At 47.9% G+C, this 14,923-nt stretch overlaps 1 protein-coding gene across 1 annotated transcript in view; it reads right to left on the bottom strand.

Moving 5' to 3' along the window:
- The window catches only part of SHB (Src homology 2 domain containing adaptor protein B), a 241,935-nt gene that overhangs the window by 133,705 nt on the left and 93,307 nt on the right, over positions 1–14,923 (bottom strand). The window contains exon 2 of the mRNA XM_008588738.1: positions 1,133–1,714. Within this exon, the coding sequence (XP_008586960.1) occupies positions 1,133–1,714 (582 nt within the window). The remainder of the gene's footprint in view (positions 1–1,132; positions 1,715–14,923) is intronic.

Here is a 14,923-nt window from a genome sequence, read left to right as displayed (position 1 = left end):
GGGGGGGGGGGGGGGGGGGGGGGGGGGGGGGGGGGGGGGGGGGGGGGGGGGGGGGGGGGGGGGGGGGGGGGGGGGGGGGGGGGGGGGGGGGGGGGGGAGACACAGAGGCAGCGGCCTGACAGCCACGCAGGGCACTGCCCCAAGGACCAAGCTCTCCCACTGCGCCTCAGATTTAATCAAAATTGCCTTCCACCAGAAGTAGACAGAACAAGTATTATTTTATGGGGGAAGGGAGGGCGTCACAGGAGTGTGAAAGGGGAGGAGACCGAAGTCTAGCTGTAATTAACTCTCCTACTTCAAAGGGGGGATCAAGATGGCCTGATATGTTAGGAAGGGGATTGTCACAAAGTCCCCCCTCGTCCCTGGGACAGTATGGTGGTGGTGGAGCCAGGAAGGAAGGATAGGAGGGTGGGTCTCCTTCCAGCCCGGCCTGATAGGCGGACCCCCTCTCGCGCGCGCAGCAGGAGGAACTGAGGAGTTCGGCGTGGAGCGCTCTTGGAGGCAGAGCATTTCAACCAGAAAAGCACGCGTGGGGTTCCCGGTGCAGCTCCAGTACAAAAGGCCGCTGGGATTTAGAAACCTGGCACAGGGGGTGGGGCGGGACAGGGCCGGGCGAGACGTTTAGAATGATTTCCATATACACGTTTAGAGACAGCCGGTCCGGATCTGCCACCAAGAGTGCTGTGTAATGTCGGGCGAGTCCCTTCCCAGCTCTGGACCTCAGTTTCTCATCTAGAGTGTGTACGCGGGGGAGCGGGAGTGGGTGGGAGGAGGACAATAGTAAATGCTCTTTTAAGTGCGTGACAGCTCTGACTCTGACTTCACTCCTCGGGAGCCGGAAGGTCTGGCTGGGTCTCTCTTCCTTGGGCAAGGCTGGGCGGGGCGCTCTTGCTCGGGCTGTGGGCTCAGAAACGGGACGTTCTGGGAGCAGCAGCGAAAGAGCCGGTGTCAAGAGGCCAACCGCTGGGGAAAAGCGCGTAGGAGGAGGCAGAAACGGGAAGCAGGGCGCAAACCCGGACCGCAGGGTCCTAGGCAGAAGCTGATGTAGGGACTCAGAACCGGAGAGGTGCCTCGGTTTCCCCGTGCGCACAGTGGTTCTGGAACCTTGGGGTGAGGCCAGGGAGCACCTTACCTTGTCCTTCTTGCCGGCCCCGCTCTCCTCCGCAGCCGAGGCGGCGCACTTGTTGAGCAGTTTCTTGCCTCCGCAGGCCGTCGGGCTCCAGGTGCGGCCGCTCGAGCAGGCGCCCCCCGGGTGATCCCCGGCCCCGCCGGCGGCGGCACTCTCCACTTTGATGAGGCGGTGCTTGGGGGAGATGTAGCGCACCTCGGCCGGCGTGGCGGGCCGCCGCTCGCTGCTGCTGCGGTAGAGGTGCGGGGAGCCGGAGGACGACGACGAGGAAGCGGCGGCGCCCGCGCCCGAGGAGGCGCAGCAGCAGCCCGCAGCGCCCGACGCGGACGAGGCGGAGAAGGCGCGCTGGCCCCCGCCCGGCTCCCCGCCGCCGCCGCAGTAGTCCAGGCGGCACATGGCGCGCAGTTTGCGCAGCGACGAGCCGGGCCCGTTGTAGGGGTCCTCGAAGTCGCGCTCCTTCTGCGCGCGGTAGGCGCGGATGAGGTCGCTCGTGCTGCCGCTGTCGTCGGGCAGGGAGCCAGACGAGGCCGAGAAGCAGGAGCCGGCGGCCGGACCGCACGAAGCCGAGACGGCCTGAGGCACGGCCTGGCGTAATAACTTCGTATAGCATACATTATACGAAGTTATACGAAGTAGTAAGATTGCTCTTCAGGGACGGGCTGACAACAGTATTGCTGCTATGTGCTTCTAGTGCAGAAAGTACAGGTGAATCTTGCTAGCTTAGAAGAAAGACTTACTGATGAAACAGAAGGCCTCTGTATTTCCAAACCCAATGGTCACTTCCCTGTCTTCATCCTACTCAACCTCTCAACAGCATATGATGGAGCTGACTGTGTCCTACGTCGTGAATGACTGTGCTCTGGGCTTCCTGAACACCACGTGCTTTGCAGTCATTGTATTGTTGTTTCCAACAATTCACTGCTTATCCCTGGGAGGATTACACCTCCCAGTCTAGTCACAACAAGTGAGTGTAAGGGACAGATGCCACATGCCGGGAGGATCTTTCAGGGCCCTTGCATGGTTCTGCCTCTGACCTTTTCCCTCCACTGCAGCCTGTGCTGATAGGCACTTTTCTTTCCATCTGGGTCTGGAAGGAAGAAGATGTGAAAAATGCAGCCAACACACATGTGAGTGACAAACACACCTGTTTTCTTGTAAGGCACTGAGATGTGGGGACTGCTTGTTGCCGTGGCTTAACAGAGTAAAATCTGCATAACGCACCCCCTCCCCACTTTTCCTCCCACCTCAGTGTCCTTCACTGGTGACCTCTGCTCTGTTGGAGCTCTGAAGGTTGTAGGACCTGGGAACCCTGTCCTTGTCCCTCCTTTCTTCTCCATCTAATCTCTCCCTGCGTGATTTCATCCAGTCCTGGGCTTTAGAGACTATGTGCTGGTGTCACCTGAACTCCTGTCTCTATTCTGAGCCTGCGGCGCGCAGAGGCCAGACCCATCCGCAATCCCCAGGGACCCGCGCGCTGTGCACCCCAGGGATCCCCGCCGTCCGGGGCGAGGGGCGGGGGTGGATTAACACGGGACCTTTCTAGTTTACAGTGTGGCTCGTGCAAAGAAAATGCAGCGCCGAGTGTTGTTAGAGACAAAGTGTCTGTCCCTTTTCTCTTTAAAGGAACAGAGACTCCGGTTCAGCCCCTTCCGCCAGGTCTTCGGAGAAATCTTTATGCTAATAAGTGTATTAGCAATCCAGATGACGGATGCGGCCCGGATAGGCGGTAGGGCCGGGCCGGGCACCAATCGGAGAGCAAGGCTAAGGGGAGGTCGGAATGTTTGCTTACCTTTTCACCTCTGAGGAAGTCGGGGCTTTAACCCTGTTCACTGCCAACCTGGCAGAGCGAGTTGTGGGAACGTTTAATGCCTAAGGTTGTGATGTCATTTTCACTAGCCTCTTTGCAGGTTCAGATTATCCTTTGATTATTAGCCTAAAGGGAGGAAACTGAGGCCAAAGGAGGGGCACGCTTTGCTCAGTGTAGCTTTTTGTGGGGTCCGCACCTAGGGGAGGCGGCATGCTCCCTGTTGAGAAGGAAATGCTGCCTGAAAATGAGGTAGCAGCTACTAGGGCCAGGTGCTACTTCGAATTTGTCTGGACCAGCCCCAGAATGTGGTTTAACCCTAAAGTATGGATAGGAGAGCTAAGAAATTCTCTAAGAATCTTGATTTGCTAAAACAAGAATCCAAATCAGTAATCTCCATTTGCTTTCTGTGTATTACAGTTGGGCTAGTACAGATGGGCTTGGGGAAGTATATTATTTCCTGTATCATGCAGGAAAAGTGGGACCTGTTAGGGCAACAAGGCCATGGGTTCTTTTCCACATGGAGGTGTAGCTCTCAGTCTGATACTCTTGGAAAGGGAAGGCCTAAGAGCTGCATCCTCTTCCTCTCTTTGTAACCCACCAGGCTCTGTTGGAGGCCATGAGAAGTGGCAGAACCAGGACTGCACCTTGGGTCTTACTCTGAATCCCGTGATCTGTCTGCCCAACCACTCATGGGGATGCAGTGGAATTGACTGCAAGTGGTCCCTTCAGGAGATCAAGCTATTTGCCCTTTCCCTATTTGGTCAGATAGGACTGTCATCCTTTATGACCGGCTGAATTTTCCAAACCCACTATGTGATTCTCCCACCCTCCCGTCCCCCCAGTCACAGACACCATCACCAACTATACAGCTCCTTTATTGCTTGAGATCTATTTACTTGTCATTTCAAGGAAATAATCTGTCTTTGTGTATGTGTATGTGTTTGATGTTTCTGGGGAATGGGGAGAGGACCCAGAAGTTGACCTAGCTAAGATGTTTATTTTGGGTATCCCTAGACTTAAATATTTCAAATTACCCTTTAAATTGCTCCTCTCATGCATAAGCACTTAATTATCTTGCATGTAGGGAGGCCCAAATAGAAAACCTGAAAGGTAAGGGCATCCTCATCATAAGCCCCACTTTTCATCCAACCACAAATCCTCTCCAGCTCTCTTCCTTCCCATTTCTGCTTCTAGGCTCAGGAAGGAGGAACTGCCAGATCCTGGCAACAGGCCAGGCCACCTGGGAAAAGAAAGTCCTCTCCAAGATCTGGAAGCTTGTTCCCTGCATGTGGCTTGCACATGGAAGAGTTATCTCTGCCTTTTCCAAAGGTTTAGGAAGAGAAGTTATATTTCACAACTTATTTTTTCCATTTCACTTTCATCAGGCCATGGGGCCAGACCCTCCTTCCCATCTGATTGCTCTGTTGGGGTATAATTTGCAAGCCAGAATTATTGTAATGCTATAGTATTATGCCAAGAACTTCCAGAGCACTTGTGTATCTGCTCAACCCTTAAACACTCTGTGTATAATTAACCCTCCTCAACATCCCTGCAATCTGGTGTTATTCCCAGTTTACAGATGGGGTAGCTGTCCTAAGGTGGTATTTACTTCAAGAAGGCAAAAACCACATGAGTGTTTTCCTTTGGGAGCCTGTAGAGACATACCTTCCAAGACTCAGAGTCAGAAATAATCATTCTGAAAGGAAGTAGAAAAGCTTCTTAAGGGAGATGCTGGAGAAGCAGTTGTGTCAAATGGTTTAGGGAGACACAGACTTGTAGGAAAAGGATTTTCTACACTACAGGGGTTTAGAGCTGAACAGACTATTTTTTCAGGGATCTAGCCACCCCATTTTACAGAGAGAAAACTGAGGCCAGTGAAGGAAAGAGAAGGAGTCAAGAGAAACAGCTGGGATGGTATCCCATCTTTTGACATCATAAACACAACACTAAACTATGCTGTGGACTATGCCCATGATTCTTGTCAGTTTTGTTTTTTATTTCTTACCCCTGCCCAACCCCAGTTTTCTTATTGGAAGCGTTGGGTATGGCCCTGTTTCTGTGTCTGTCGTGTTTCAACTTCTCACTGTAGACCAAAAGCTCCTCAAGGGCAGGGCCATGGCATCTCCTTTCTCTGCACATCCTGTTTAATATCTAGAGGAAAACTATGCCATTTATAAAGGCCCAGAAAAAAATGGTGCCAGAACCTAACAGATTCATCTACTTCTTTTAGACAACATCATTCAGTTCGATCCATTGAATGTTAATGTCAGTCCTTTGTCTGTCTGTCAGGCCCTAGAGGACCTAGTTATGATTCAGACAGCAGTTCTTTCTCTCACCCATAATGGTACAATACAAGGTAAGAGACACTACAGGACAGAACAAGGGACAACGAGCTATGGGGCTATGGAGAAGGGAAATCCATTGAATGTTAATGTCAGTCCCTTGTCTGTCTGTCAGGCCCTAGAGGACCTAGTTATGATTCAGACAGCAGTTCTTTCTCTCACCCATAATGGTACAATAAAAGGTAAGAGACACTACAGGACAGAACAAGGGACAACGAGCTATGGGGCTATGGAGAAGGGAGTTTACCTCTGAGGGGGCTAGATTATGGAGGGTTCTTGAAGAAGGTGATATCTGGGCTGGGCCTTGAAGAATGAATAGCATTGGGATATGGGAAAAGTAGGCAAGGGAATTCCAAGGTGAGGGAACAACATAAAGAAAGGCATAGAGCTGGCCAGTTAGCTCAGTTGGATAGAGCACAGCTTTGTAACACCACGGTCGAGGGTTCGGTTCCCCATACTAGCCAGTTGAAAAGGAAAGGCAGAGAAGCAAGAACATGTGGGAAGCCACGTGGGCAATAGTGAGTGGTCTGGTTGAATGGAGTATGGATGGAGTGTGGATGGCTGAGAGTTTGTGAGGGTATGAAGTGGTGGGTAAAGGTAGAAAGACAGGCTGTTCTCCATCAGAAAGAGTTTTGAATACTCAACTAAGGAGAATGGCACTTTATCTTGTAGGCAATAGGGAGCAATTGAAGGTCTTTGAACAAAGAAATTACCTAATTTTTTCTGTATTTTATGAAGATCATTTGGGAAGCAGTGTGGAGGATACATTCATGGGGGGAGACAGAAAATAGGCAGAACCATTAAAAGTCTGTTAAAGGACCAGAAAATGGTGCCTAGAACAGCATCTAGTGCACAGAAGGCACTCACTACCTCTTTGGTGAATGAACAAACAACATTGTAGTAGTGGAAGAGTGTTACGTCATTTTAGGGAATGGACTCTGCATGACTCCCAGGTCCTCTGGCTTTGGGCCACTTAGTGAATCGTAACCAGTTGCTTCCCAGTGAAAGGTAATACTGGAGGAAAGAGAAAGGCATGTTTTGTGGGAGAAGATGGTTGACTTGGCATTAGCCACCTGTATAGACAGATGTGAGGTTCAGGGCAGGAATCTGCACTGGAGGTGTAGATTTGGTGTCATTAGAGCTCAGTGAAGATCTAAAGCCAAAACCTCAGTCATCCTTAACCCCTCTGTTCACTCCTACTTTATCCGGCCCATCAGCAAGGTATGTGCAGAATCTGGACACTTTTCACCCCCTGTAAGGCTACCACCCTGGACCAAGTCTCCTTCATCTCTTGCTTGGATTATTGCAGGAGTATCTTACCCATTTTCCCTGCTTTTGTCTCAATATAGCAGCCAGTGATCCATTAAAAATGAATCTGATTATTTCCTTTCTCTGTTCAAATCTCCCATTGAATCCTCATTTCCCTAGTAGTAAATGCCAAAATCCTTACAGTGGCCATAAGGCCTTATGTGACCTGGTCCCCTTAAATTCCTGACTTCATCTTACACTGTCCTCTTCTGTTCCAGCCAGTCTGCCTCTTTGCTGTTCCTTGAACACTCCAGGCACAGTCTTGCCCTGGAGCCTTTGCAATGCTGTCTCCTCTGCCTGTAATGTTTTTCCCCAGCTATCCTTCAGGTCTTTATTTAAATGTCACATGTTCAGTGAGGTCTCCCCTGGGCTCAGTACCTAGGATTGCCGTCCCTACCCAACACTTGCGATCCCTCTTCCCTGTTTTATTTTTCTAAGTATCACTCATCCCCATTTCACCCTTTGCATATTTTACTTATTTTTCTTGTTTATTCTTTGTCTTGCCTCAGGATGGGAAGGGGTCTTTGCCCTTTTGTCCACTGAATATCTCCAGTGGCAAGAACAGTGCCTGACACAGAGTAGGCACACAGTAACTATTTGTTGAATGAATGAGTAATTGTGAGTGGCCGCCATCATGTAAATATCCTAAGTGTCCGTCGGTGGGTAAATGGACAGGTGCTTAAGTTGTTCACACAGTAACTATTTGTTGAATGAATGAGTAATTGTGAGTGGTCGCCATCATGTAAATATCCTAAGTGTCCGTCGGTGGGTAAATGGACAGGTGCTTAAGTTGTTTCCCTGTGTTGGCTATTGTCAACAGTGCTGCAATGAACACGGAAGTGCACATATCCCAATGAGGTACTGCTTTTATTTCCTTTAGGTATATGTGATTGTACTTCAAAAAGTCCATGGAAAAATGGAATTAAAAGATAACACGTATCTTTCCATGGACTTTTTGAAGGACCCTTGTACCCAGAAGAGGAATTACTGGGTCATATGGTAATTCTAGTTTTAATTTTTTTTAGGAACTTCCATACATTTTCCATAACAGCTGCACTGATTTCCATTCCATCAACAGTGTATGAAGGTTTCCTTTTCTCCACACTCTCACCAAAGCTTATCTCTTTGATGATAGCCCTCCTAACAAGCAGGAGGTGATAGCTCATTGTGGTTTTAATTTGCATTTCCATGTCAATTAGCGATGTTGAGCACTTTTTCCTATACATGTTGGCCATTTTTATGTCTTCTTGGAGAAATGTCTATTCAGGTCCTTTGCTATTTTTTGATGGAGTTGTTGGGTTTTATGGTTTTGTTTTATTTTTTGTGTTTTATTTATTTATTTTTTGCTATTGGGTTGAGTGAGTGACATATATATCTTGGATACTAACGCTTGTCAGATAATGTGGTTCGTAAATATTTTCTCCCAGTCTGTAGACTGACTTTTCATTTTGTCAATTGTTTCCTTTGCTGTGTAGAATCTTTATAGTTTGATGTAATCCCACTTGTTTATCTTTGCTTTTGTTGGCTGAGCTTTTGGTGTGATTTCCAAAAAATTACTGCCAGGGTCAATATCAAGGAACTTTTCCCCTATGTTTTCTTCTAGGAGTTTTAGGGTTTCAGGTCTTATGTTTAGGTCTTAATCCATTGTGAGTAGAGTTTTTATATGTGCAGGATAAGGATCTAATTTCATTCTTTTGCTTGTGGAAATCCAGTTTTTCAACACCATTTATTGAAGAGACTTTTTCCCATTGTGTGTTTTTGGTGCCCTTGTTGAAAATTGGTTGACTGTGTATGCTTGTGTTTATTTCTGGGCTTTCTGTTCTGTTCCATTGGTCTATGTGTCTGTTTTTATGCCAGCACCATGCTGTTTTGACCTGCTGTATTTTTGAAGTGGATGCGTTCTAGGGTTCTGTTCCCAATCCCTGTCTCTTAAATGGAAGAAGCAGAAGGTGATTTCTCCCTGCCTTTTCAGCATCTGGAGGGGGCTCTAGAAAGGGTGTGGAGTCCAGGTAGCCCCTTCTATATGAATCTCCATTCTGCAGATACATAAGCCTGTCCCCGGTGGTGTCGTTGCTGAGCTGGCCATTGTTCTCTCCACATCAGGTACAACTAATCTTAGGAATCTCATTATGGGTTGAGAGATAATCCTCTATATCTAGATTAAAGGCTGTGTTTTGACCATTACCACGCACTGAGCATTGAGCAGACAGTTTAATTGAGCTGTTGATGCCGCCGCCTTGATCTCTTCCCAGAGAATTTACAACTAATTCCAAGTGTCTCTGTGAATTAAGTGGGCTGCTCCCAACATGCTTTGCCTGTTGTTTGCCTGTGCCAAATCCCACTTGTCCTTGTGTTACCCAATTATGGGCTTTTGCTCACAGCTGTCTCTGGCTGCCACCACTTCCAGCCCACTTCCTCCCTGAAGTGGCCATTAACGATATGGCCCTGAGAATGGCCTTATCCCAGGACAGCCTCTGTGATACCTGCAGCAATAGAAAGGGGGGTGGAGGTGAGGACTGGGATGGAGCAGAGAGGACATAAATCACAGTGACCACTTTGAAGTCACCTCCAAGCAACCAGCTGATAGTAACCCTGTAGTAAGAGGAGAGTACATGCCTTTAGCACAGTTAAGTGTAATGGAAGGAAAGAGTTTCGGACTAGGGCCAAGACTTCTGAGTTCTTATCCTCCTCTTGTCCTAACTTCCTACATGACAACTGGGGACTTGGTTTCCCTATTTGTAAAATATGAGCTGGCAGATCATTTTTTGCTTACCTGAAATTCAAATTTAATGGTGTTCTATGTTTTCTCTAGTGACCCTATTCAGAGGTCACTATGGGGGATAAAGAGGACTACCCACCCCTAGCCCAGCGTCTGCTGATGAAATGGACAACAGCAGAGGTTCTCAGCCCTGGCTGGACATTAGAATCACCTACAGAGCTTACAAAATGCCCAGTGACCAGTCTGTATCCCAGACCAATTCTATCAGAATTTCTGGGTGTGGATTCGGGCTTTTTTTTTTTTTTAACTCCCCAGGTGAGTCTAATATTTAGCCAAATTTGAAAACCAGTGGTCTAGAGCAGGGGTTCCAAAAGTGAGGCCCCTGGACTAGAGCATTGGCCTCATCTGACAGCCTTTTAGAAATGTAAACTCCTCACCAGACTTCCAGACCTTCTGAATCAGAAACTGGAGGTTATGGCTCTCCAGGTGATTCTGATGTATGCTAAAGTTTGAGAGCCAGTGGACTAAAGTATCTTCAAGTTTCCTCTGATGGCACTGGGACTCTGTATTTAGGGGCCTGCTCTACAGGTTGATGCTGGGAAAGCAAATGAGTTGAATTGTTTGGCAGTGATGCATCTTGATGGTCAAACCGCCTCCCATTTGGCAATTGCAGCAGAAATTATGGAGGTTGCAGATCTACTGAGTGCACTGGCCTTTTCAGTCCCAAACATCAGTCTGATGGCAGTCTTGTCACCATTGGCACCTGGAGCTTATTGGCAGTAGGTCAAGTTAGGCCAGGAAGAGCCAGAAGTAAGCCAGAGGGGTCTGGGGCACAGAGGTCTGGGCCAGGCAGGCTGAAGGCACAGCAGGAGGGGCTGTGGGTGAGGAGGAAGTAGAAGTGTTGAAGTTTGAGCAAAGATACCTGTCAGGTAGGTCAGCACAGGCCCCAGGAGGCCAGCAGCAGGGAGGATCAGGGCCTGCGGGACATCTCCTGGGCTAGCTGGGCTGGGTCAGGCATTGCTTCTGTGAGGAGCTTCTGCTTCAGGGCAGGCCAGAGCTGAGGCAGACTGGAGAAGGACTGGTGCTTGTCTTGTTTTGAGTAAAGAAGCCAGTGGTGATCAGGAGCAGAGCAGCATTTTCCTGCAGCCAAGGAGGACTTAAATAAGACGAACCCACTAGCACCATTAGGTTTCCTTCTATAAGGGGTCTCACAGTCACAGACTGATTATTTTGGGGGATACCAGGTGCCCATGATGTGTGATCCTCCTGTCCTTGAGAGCTGTCTGGAGGACAGGCAGCAGGAGTGGTGCATTATTCAATTCTGTCCGCCCCAGGATCTACCTGCCAAATGTTAGGCCCTGAGTAACTGTGTGTGGAATTGAATCATAGAGATCCACCAAATCACAGTTCTTAAATATGAGCTATCACCTCACCACTGAGAAACTATAGACAGTCTGCATACAAAAGGGCACTTTCATCCTTGTAGAATCATTGCAGACTCTCCTCCTACTTGCTGCCCGCCTCTCCCTCCCTCCAGCATCCTTCATCCTTTTACCCAGCATCCCTTCTTTGCAGAGCGGTCAGGATGTTAGCCCCGCCCAGCCCCCCAGCCAGGCTTTGCACACTGTTGGGAAAAATTGAAGAAAACATACAGACACAGCAAATTGAAACCACCAAGATTAAGTTTACCTGGGTTTACTTGTGAATGACTTTTCATGCTGGGGTTCTAGGAAAGCACCCTAAATCTGAAGAGTTTAATACTATTCTTCTCATTTCCAAAATAAACTTTGAGTTCCTGAAAAGGCGAAATAATACTTTAAGCCCTACAGTTGGGAAAGTAATTTATTCTCCAATGTTAACCCACACCAGAAAATGTTCTTCTGATGCAATTTCAATCTTCTCACTTTGGCTGTAATATTTAGACAATTTTTAAGTCACTTTTCATGCATAATTTTCTCCTACTACACTTTATTATTTTTTTTTTCTTGAATTAAAGTGGTTACCATGCTGCCATCCCAGGCTTTGCTAAGGAGGATGACAATTTTTAAGTCACTTTTCATGCATAATTTTCTCCTACTACACTTTATTATTTTTTTTTCTTGAATTAAAGTGGTTACCATGCTGCCATCCCAGGCTTTGCTAAGGAGGATGCATTGGTCTGTGCCAGAGCTAAGAGTTAAAGTTGCAAATGACCATCTCAGCCTCTTCTCAGTTTGGGGGTGGGGTGGGGGTGGAGACAGCCTAATTGTCTGCCTTCCCTTCCCCAGCTAGGGCTAGGGTAGGATGTGTCCTCAAATAACTCAGATCCTGTGGGTAGATGCCTACCCTGAGCAGGGGCTGCTTTGGCATAGAAGATTCTCAGAATTAGAAGGGAACTTTCCTGGCCAAATGGTCTGATGCCCTGGGCTAGAAGAGAGAAAAACCCAGCTACCTCTTAAACCAAACATCCACTTAGGAGCCTTTGCCAGGTCCACAGGGAAACCAGGTGACTGCTGTCAGCTTCCTTCACTCAGCATCTGGCAGAGCATCCATCCCCAAAGACAGTCCTGTAAGGCAGGTGGGCACAGCTTGGAGAGGTACTGGCAGATCTGGAGCAGAATCTAAAGAAGCATCTCAGTCATTAGACTTTCTAGAATTCTTAGAACTTACAAGATGCTGTAGAAGCACTGTGTACCGCAAATGTCCAGAGGAGGGAACTGTTGGTTTTTGCAGCTTTCCAGAGTTATCGTGGGTGAAGGGACCCCTTCTTCCCAGGCCTTAGAGCCCACTCTGATCCCTTTAGTCCTAAGGTGCAGACAGTGGTGGATTTGGGGGCTCTAGGGTTTGGGCTCCCTCACCGCAAGATTAGGGCAGCATTTTATTCATGTGCTTTGAGTCTGGAGCTAGCAAAGCCCAGAGAGAAGCATTGCTTTCTTCCTGAGTCTCCTGCTTTCTTCTTTATGTACAACTCGATTCATATTTCTGTTTGCTCCCATTTGCAGACATTCTTGTGGTGGGTATAGCCTTTTTATGTTATCATTAAGCACCAACCACAGGAATTTGCTTCTCCAGTAGACCAATTTTGCCATAAAGTGGCACGTCTACCATAGCCACAGTGTAGGTCAGGGGTACACAAACTCGAGTATGCCTCTGGAACACCTAGAAAACGGTAGTAGGATGTACAAGCTGATTCAGTAGGGCCGAGCAGGGCTCAGGAATCTATATTTTTTCATGAACCACAGGTGATTCTGCTGCAGGTGGGCCAAGGACTGCACTTTGAGAGACTCTGGTTAGTATCTGAGTTCCAATCCATGACATGAGACAGCAAGTCGTGGGATCTGGGATGGAGGCATTTCTGATTTTTGACTAGTGGATGTCCCAATGGTCTGAGTTCAGAGGGTTAGCCAGTCCCCATCATAGGCAGCAGCCAGGCTGTGGTATGTGTCCCCACAGGGGTGTCACGTCTCAACTGTGTGCCCTATAGCATCCATCGTTGTTCTTATTGATCCTGAGCAAGTCTCCCTCAGAGACCAGCTGAGTGGCTTCGGCAGATGAGGTGGGGATCAGGAAGGAGGAAGGGAAGAGAACACGTGGGAACACTGAGAATACTCTGCTGGGCACTGAGCTCCGTTGGGCTTCACACAGATGGCATCTGACATCAGCCCCACAGAAATGCTTGCAGACACCCATTAATGTGCCACTTTCCAGCTGATGAAATGAAGGCTCAGAGGTCACACACCTGGGAAGTGGTAGATCCTTTCTGTAAGCTCAGGTACGTTCAATTTAAAGGCCTTCCTCTTTTCTTTTCTTCTCTTATTTTGGGGGTGGTGGTGGTGAAATGGGTGCATTTAAAACTTTTTCCTTCAACATTTGATTTTGAAAAATTTCAAAGTACAGAAAAATTGAGAGAATAGTAAAATGAACCCCACTGACACTTTAATTGTTAGCACTTTGCCACGTCTGCACTCTATCACTTTATTTACCTACCTACCTATCTCATTTTGCTAATCCATTTGAGAATTACTTGGAAACATTGTGTTGATTTACTTCTCAACATTTCAGCATATTTCCAAAGAACAAGGGCATTTCCCACAAAACCACAATAAAATGATCACACATGGGAAGTTTAACATCAATGCATTACTGTTTAACTAATATCTGGTTTATTTTCCCAATTGTTTACAAAATGTCTTTTATAGCATATATATATTTTTTGATTTAGGATCCAAACCAGAATCACTTACTACATTTAGTTGTCATGTCTCTTTAGTCTTTATTCATCTAGAAGAGTATTCCAGTCTTGTTTGTTTGTCTTTTATAACACTGACATTTTTTAAGAGGCCAGGCCAGTTGTTTTGCAGAATGTCCCTTGGGGTGGATTTGTTTGGTTGTTTCCTCACGATTGTGTCCTTCATGTCAGAGGGACAAAGGCTTTGCTCTTTTGATTATCTGCCACTGTCTCTTGCCAGGTTAGGATCAAGTTTGGCCCTTTATATCGTTAGAAGGGCCCGCGGTGGGAAGGAAAGCAGCATAGCTTGGTGGAATGAATGAATATAGGCCGTGAAGAACAACAGGAGGGAGTCCACGTCCTGACTCTGGTCTAGGCTGATCGACCCTGAGCATGTCAATTAGTGTTACTAAATCATACTTTTCCCTGTTGTAAATGTAGATGATTTAGGCCTCACAGGCCTAAGTAAAGAACCTAGCAGATCACCTGATGTATATTTAATTGTAACTTTATAGATGGCAGCTGTATTGCTACAGACTATGCCACTTGTATGGTTAGGCAATTCATAACTAAAGCCAAAATGTTTCATTATTTTAGTTACACTAAGTTTTCCATTTGTATTGTCAGGGCTAGGGGTTAGGGCCCACAGACCTTTCAAACCTGTTGTGCAGACTGGGTCACAGAACCCTCATATGCAAGTCTACACTCTAGGTAATTGGGAAAGATCCTGGGAGCCATTGGCAGACCACACGAGCTCAGTCCTCAGTCCTTAGCTTCCTTGGCAGTGGCGGCCTCCCCGTGGCCCTCTCCGGGGGCATCCCAGGGGTGGGTGGGGCCCTGTGGATCAGAACCACTCATCCTTTATCCTTAAGTCCATAACCCAGGACACCTGAGTGCCCACACGCATCAACATCAGACAACAGCCAAGGAACACCTGGGAGCACATTCGTATTTACATCAAATGCTTGGCAAGATTCTGAACATCTGAGGGGCCCTGACCATTTTCCTTCACTTTCCCTACAGCAGCTACTATTAAGTCCTTAGAAACAATATACCCAACTATCTTATTTCTTCTTCCAACATATCTCCAAGATGTCCCCTTGTCAGGCCGGCCCGATGGCGCACTGCTACAGTGCGCCGCTTGAGAGCGCAGCGGCGCTCCCGCCGAGGGTTCGGATCCCACATACAGACCGGTTTCCGCTCACTGGCTGAGCGAGGCGCGGGAGCAAAACCGAGGGTTGCGATCCCGTTGCCGGTCCCGGTCCGGTACGGGTGCGACACTGAGGGTTGCGATCCGTTACCGGACACGAAAAAAGACAAAAAGGAAAAAAAAAAAAAAAAAAAAGATTTCCCCTTGTCTGGGCTTTCACCTTTTTCCTTTTCTTGGGCCCCTCTATTGCCACTGCCCCCT

Source organism: Galeopterus variegatus, unplaced genomic scaffold (assembly GCF_000696425.1).
Source record: "Galeopterus variegatus unplaced genomic scaffold, G_variegatus-3.0.2 Scaffold11, whole genome shotgun sequence".
NCBI lineage: Eukaryota > Metazoa > Chordata > Mammalia > Dermoptera > Cynocephalidae > Galeopterus > Galeopterus variegatus.
Note: the sequence above shows the minus strand (reverse complement) of the source record. Positions and strands in the feature narration are given on the sequence as shown.